The 7,304-nt window shown below is 39.4% G+C and overlaps 1 protein-coding gene across 4 annotated transcripts in view; it reads right to left on the bottom strand.

The window, feature by feature from the left end:
* Window positions 1-250: 250 nt before the first annotated feature.
* Window positions 251-7,304, bottom strand: part of LOC306902282 (E3 ubiquitin-protein ligase TRIM39-like) — a 45,883-nt gene continuing 38,829 nt past the window's right edge. For all 4 annotated transcript variants that reach the window (XM_079470715.1, XM_079470714.1, XM_079470717.1 and 1 more), the window contains 3 exons: window positions 1,092-1,230; window positions 959-985; window positions 251-846 (listed from right to left, as the gene is read on the bottom strand). In XM_079470715.1, coding sequence (XP_079326841.1) covers window positions 299-846; window positions 959-985; window positions 1,092-1,230 — 714 coding nt within the window. In that variant the 3' untranslated portion in view covers window positions 251-298. The remainder of the gene's footprint in view (window positions 847-958; window positions 986-1,091; window positions 1,231-7,304) is intronic.

Below are 7,304 nucleotides of genomic sequence, written 5' to 3'. Positions count from 1 at the left end.
AGAACGTTTGGTGGTTCAAGTCTGTTCAACCTTTAATATTTTCTTTTGTACAAATCTGAAGAGACAGTAACTATAGGAAGATCAGGGCCTATATATAACAATAAAGCTGTGAAACAGAGAATTTAAATCTGGCACAAGAGTTTACAAGCTGAAAGACAACTAGAGACCATTCTAGAAATGGATATTATATTCAGTTGTTTATATTGATGACCACTGAACATTAGTGTGAAAATATGAATCACACAGTATATCAGATTTGGAGAAATAATACTTTTAATTCATATTTATTCTAGTAAAGTCATTTGTTGTAATGAACAGGTGAGATGATCATTGGGGCTGAATTTTTACCTTCATCATTAAGATCTGGACTGAAGAAAGGAAAGAGTTTCTCAGTGAAAGTTTGGCCAGTGAAAGAGTAGATAAGAGATCTGTTCTCCACATCATAAAAACAGACCAGACCCTCCTCATAATCCACAAACACCCCCACCTTCTGTGTACTCACTCTCAGAGACAGAGAGACAGAGGGATCAGCACAGGCTTTATAATTCTTCCCATCTCTCAGAAACACAGTCCAGAATCCATTCTGAGGATTCGCTGTGATCTCTCCTTTCCTGTTAATAGATTCTCTGGCCACTCCTAAATACCATTTAGTTTTTCCCTTCACCTGAACCTCAAAATAAAATCTCCCTGAAGAGAATCCCTCTTTACCCAGAACACAGACACACAGATTAAATCTCTCTGGATTATCTGGGAGTTTATATCTAATGTCTCCAAGTCTCACTTGTTTTCCATCTTCTGACAGGATGAGTTTTGGATAAGCTGTATCAGGATCCAGAGTCACATCCACTGAGAGATCAGAGAATATGAATCAATATAAAGATGTTGATGTGTTTATAATTGTAGAGGTGAGTATGTGTGTGTAAAGTATTATTGAGAACAGTGAAGTCACAGATTGTACCTGCAAACTGCTGCATCCTCCTCAACACTGTCAACACAAATAACAATAAACATCATGAATAAATTAACTAAGAAACCTTTAACAAATGACAGATAATAAGGATTTATAACTGTTTCTATAGCAGATGACGCACCAGTGTGAGTGAGTTTGTCATCTAGAGTCTCCTGCAGTTGAGTCAGAGCTCTCCTCAGAGTCTCCACACTCACATCAGTCTTCATACTGATCTCAGACCAGTTCTTGGTGTGTGGAGGTGTGAACAGGGATGAGTCAATCTACAGCAGGAGAGAGAAGAAATCCTTCAGCACGAGGAGAGAGAGACAGAGAGAGAGACAGAGAGAGAGAGAGATAGAGAGAGAGAGAGAGAGAGAGAGAGACAGAGAGACAGAGAGAGAGAGACAGAGAGAGAGAGAGAGAGAGAGAGACAGAGAGTGCACAACGCATGCAGAGCAGAATTAGGACTATATCCTCTAATAATTAAAATACAAAAAAAGAGCGATTAAATTCTATAACCACCTTAAGAACAGCGATACAGAAACACTCCATCATAAAGCCTTACGCCATCAGGAGCTGAACCCAGAGAACAGTTGTCTCATCCAACTGATCTCAGAACTAACTCTAAACCCCAAACTCCAGCCAGAATTAACCAAATAATAAAAACACAAAAAGAAAAATATCTCAAACACTGGACAGAAGCAACAGCTCAGCAAAGTAAACTTGAATGCTATCGGTCATTAAACAGAGAATATAAAGCGCCAGAATACCTCAAAAGCGTCTCAGACCCTAAACTAAGAAAAGTGTTGACCATGTACAGACTCAGTGAACACAAGCTCACTGTGGAGACGGGCCGACACAGACAGACATGGACTCCAAGAGAAGAGCGACTGTGTCCACACTGCACACAGAGACAAGTGGAAACAGAGCTGCACTTCTTAACCTCGTGTCCAAACTATACGGACATCAGAGAAACATTCTTCCCCCAGTTCACAAACTTCCACAAAGACTTCAACCAGTTTCAACAACAGGACAAGATCTCATACATACTGACACGACACACACAACACTGACACAACACTGACACAACACAACACTGACACAAAGACTTCAAGCAGTTTCAACAACAGGACAAGATCTCATACATACTGGGAGAAAAGCCCATCAGCTCAAACCTGACGGCGAGATACGTCAAGTCCTGTCACGACAGAAGAGCAACAACCAGCACAACACAACACAACACAGACACAACACACACAACACTGACACAACACACACAACACTGACACAACACTGACACAACACACACAACACAACACACACAACACTGACACAACACAACACAACACTGACACAACACACACAACACTGACACAACACACACAACACAACACACACAACACTGACACAACACAACACAACACAGACACAACACACACAACACTGACACAACACTGACACAACACAACACTGACACAACACTGACACAACACTGACACAACACTGACACAACACTGACACAACACTGACACAACACACACAAACTGACACAACACAGACACAACACACACAACACTGACACAACACAACACACACAACACTGACACAACACTGACACAACACAACACTGACACAACACAACACAACACTGACACAACACAACACTGACACAACACTGACACAACACAACACTGACACAACACAACACAACACTGACACAACACAACACAACACTGACACAACACAACACACACAACACTGACACAACACTGACACAACACAACACTGACACAACACAACACAACACTGACACAACACTGACACAACACAACACTGACACAACACAACACTGACACAACACAACACAACACTGACACAACACAACACACACAACACTGACACAACACTGACACAACACAACACTGACACAACACAACACAACACTGACACAACACTGACACAACACAACACTGACACAACACAACACAACACTGACACAACACAACACTGACACAACACAACACACACAACACTGACACAACACTGACACAACACAACACTGACACAACACAACACAACACTGACACAACACTGACACAACACTGACACAACACAACACTGACACAACACAACACAACACAACACAGACACAACACAGACACAACACAACACACACAACACTGACACAACACTGACACAACACAACACTGACACTGACACAACACAACACTGACACAACACTGACACAACACAACACAACACTGACACAACACAACACTGACACAACACAACACTGACACAACACTGACACAACACAACACTGACACAACACTGACACAACACAACACTGACACTGACACAACACAACACTGACACAACACAACACTGACACAACACTGACACACACAACACTGACACAACAATGACACAACACAACACTGACACAACACTGACACAACACAACACTGACACAACACTGACACACACAACACTGACACAACACTGACACAACAATGACACAACACAACACTGACACAACACACACAACACAGACACAACACTGACACAACACTGACACAACACTGACACAACACTGACACAACAATGACACAACAATGACACAACACAACACTGACACAACACACAAAACACTGACACAACACTGACACAACACAACACTGACACAACACTGACACAACACTGACACAACAATGACACAACACAACACTGACAACACAACACAACACTGACACAACACTGACACAACACAACACTGACACAACACAACACTGACACAACACTGACACAACACTGACACAACAATGACACAACACAACACTGACAACACAACACAACACAACACTGACACAACACTGACACAACACAACACTGACACAACACAACACTGACACAACACTGACACAACAATGACACAACACAACACTGACAACACAACACAACACAACACTGACACAACACTGACACAACACAGACACAACACTGACACAACACAACACAACACTGACACAACACAACACAACACTGACACAACACAACACAACACAACACAACACTGAGTTCACAACTCAACATTTTTATTCTCTTCCATTGTGAGAATGGATTTTAAACCTTGTACAACTTTACTTATAACTCGTATTGAATTTTTACTTCACTTTTAGACCAGTTAACTTTTGCAGCTGAGACTTGTCCAAACTCTTTTAACGTTTTCCATAAAATGTCCACATCAGTTTGCCCGTTAATAAAAACAACCAGATCATCGGCTTACGCAGACAATTTAAAAGTATCATCACAGTTTTCTAAAGAGACCCCTTTCAAAATTTTCCTTAATCTATGTAAAAGTGGTTCTATTGACAGAGTGTACAACATTCCGGACAATGAGCATCCTTGTCGCACCCCACGTTCAACCTTAAAAGGAGCACATAAACCACCATTAACCTTTAAAAGACTCTCGATGTCACTGTGTAAAACTTTAATATATTTTATAAAATCTAACTTAAAACCAAAGGCATCTAATGTTTCCCACATGATAATCACGGTCAAAAGCCTTCTCTTGATCAATGGAAATCAAGCCAAAATTTAACTCACTCAGCTTTGAGTACTCCATTAAATCTCTGACTAAAAAAATGTTATCAGATATTGATCTTCCGGGTACGCAATAGCATTGATCAGAGTGGACGATTTCCTCCAAGACTTCCCCTAACCGAATTGCTAATGCTTTGGACAATATTTTATAGTCTGAGCACAAAAGCGAGACAGGTCTCCAGTTTTTGATATCGCCCAAATCTCCTTTCTTAGGTAAGAGGGTAAGAACCGCTCTGCGGCTACTGAGCGGTAGTAGCCCTCCGGCTAGACTATCACTGAGAACTGTTCGCAGATCCTCGCCAATAATACCCCAGAAAGCCTTATAGAACTCAAATGGGATGCCGTCGATCCCTGGAGCTTTTCCATTCTCCATAGTCTGAAGAGCTTCATATAGCTCTTATCGTGGTGATGCCTTTACACAATTTCACATTGGCTTTCTTGGAGATTTTTGGTAATCCTTCAAAAAAAATCTGGTTTATAACGCCTGATTCTCTTTGTACTCAGAACTATACAGACACTTATAAAAATCATTTGCTCTTTTTCGGATTTCAAAAGGATCTGATAACATATTTCCAGTATCCGAGCGCAAATTTGTAATATAACGTTTCTGGCCATTCTTTTTTTCCAGGCCAAAGAAATACTTTGAAGGTACATCCATGTGTTCTACACCTTGAAATCGTGATCTAATCAATGCTCCTTGTGCTTTTTTCCTATATGACTCTGATAAGGCAGTTCTTTTTGAATAAAGAGCTTCAATTTGGTCTTGATTTCCAGTTACCTGTATTAACTCTTGAGCCTTTAAGATATCATTTTCTAAAGTTGTAATTGTTTCAGTTCATTTTTTTGTGACATTTCGAGTATATTGTTGGCATAATTGTTGTACTTGCACTTTTCCAATATCCCACCACCTTTGTGTAGAGTCATATTTCCCTTTTTCTTCTTTAAATTGTTTCCAAAAAAAAGCAAAAATTTCTTTAAATTGTGAATCGTTTAACAAAGTAGTGTTAAAATGCCAATAAGCGCTTTGTGACTTCACAGAGCTCACAGTTAAAATACAAATCACTAAGCTATGATCAGAAAACCCCACTGGTAAAATGGAGCTATTCTTAAAAAAACTAAAATGGTGTCTAAAACAATAGAACCTGTCCAACCTTGCTCGCGACAACGGTTTATCACAAAGATGTAACCAAGTGTATTGTTTTACATTTTCATTAAAGTTTCTCCATACATCACATAGCTCATTGGATTCTATCATTTGTATTAGCTTATTCCTTGAAGTCATATGTAGTTCTATGTGGTTTCTATCTATACTTTTTTCCACACAATTAAAATCTCCCCCCACAATCAATATGTCATCACCATTGCATTTTCCTATTTCTGTATTTAAACACTCTAAAAACAATATTCTATCTACTTGCAAGGTTGGTGCATACACACAAAGAAAGACAAAAACATGGCCTTCAAAATCAGCTTTGACCTTTAAAAACCTCCCTTTTACAATTTCTTCTACTACGAAGGATGATGGGCTAAAATTCTTATTGAACAAAATTGCAACTCCTCCACTTAAAGTAGTGTTATGGCTTAAAAAAGAAAGGCCTGTATGCTCTTTGGCCCATTCAACCGCATTATTTTCATCGCTGTGTGTCTCTTGCACAAAAAAAACATCAATTTTATTTTGTTTCATTACTTCATTTATCGCTGCTCTTTTCCTATAGTCCCTAGCTCCATTCACATTCAATGTGGCAATGCGAATATCAGTCATTTTTTGAAAGGGGGAAGAGACCGCAGCAAAAAGAAAGAGTAACTCTAAAAAAATCAAACTAAGCCATATCATCATCATCATTGTTTGGCTGTTTTTGAATTTTTGTCACCATTTTTCTTAGTCTAAAAACTTCCTGTTCGTCAAATCGACCCTCACCCATCGATACCTTGATGCTTTCCACAAATCGCTTGAGATCTGGAAAGTATTTACTAATTTTTACACATCTTACATTTTTTGTCATTTTTAGGAAATTCTGGATTCATCTGCCCCATAGTTGCCACATGTGCCACTTGTTTGAGAACAAATTGAAGCACCAGAGTCAGAGTAGTCACTCTCACTACCATCCTCAAACCCCGTATTGCTTTCCTTTTGTTCTTTTTCCACTTTTTTTGACTGTTTTACAACAATACTCTTCCTGTCCCTTTTCCTCTTTAAAGGTGCTTTGAACACAACCTGATCCATATCCATTAGGGAATTTTCAATGTTACTCATGCTTTCAACCACTGACTCTGCATCAGAACACTGACTCATTCTAGCCTGTGTATCAGTTGGTTCCTCACTTTCATCACCACCAGCTTTTTCTACATTTTCAATGATAATTTCAGTGATCTCACTTTGTACATTGTCGGTTTTTGTCAAATTCAAATCGTTTGACTTCATCTTTTCATTTACAGTTGGTGTTCCCTGATCACTTGTGCTAGGGGTTGGGTCATTACTTGTTACATTCACAACACCAACAAGTTCTTCATTTTCAGTTTCTACTACAGTTTCATTTTCTTTCCTTTTTTCTCTAGTGTTATGAAACTTGGGCTCAGGGCACTTGCTAATCAAATGTCCAGATTTTCCGCACCCAAAACATTTCACAATATCCGTGGTAATAAACACGGTGTAGTCAAAACCATCTACTCTGAGTTTCATATTTAGATCTAGCTCAGTTCTGATGTTGTCCAATATCATAAAAGTAGATCGCCTGAAGGACACCACATGTTT

Source organism: Barbatula barbatula (assembly GCF_947034865.1).
Source record: "Barbatula barbatula genome assembly, chromosome: 1".
NCBI classification, from domain to species: domain Eukaryota; kingdom Metazoa; phylum Chordata; class Actinopteri; order Cypriniformes; family Nemacheilidae; genus Barbatula; species Barbatula barbatula.
Note: the sequence above shows the minus strand (reverse complement) of the source record. Positions and strands in the feature narration are given on the sequence as shown.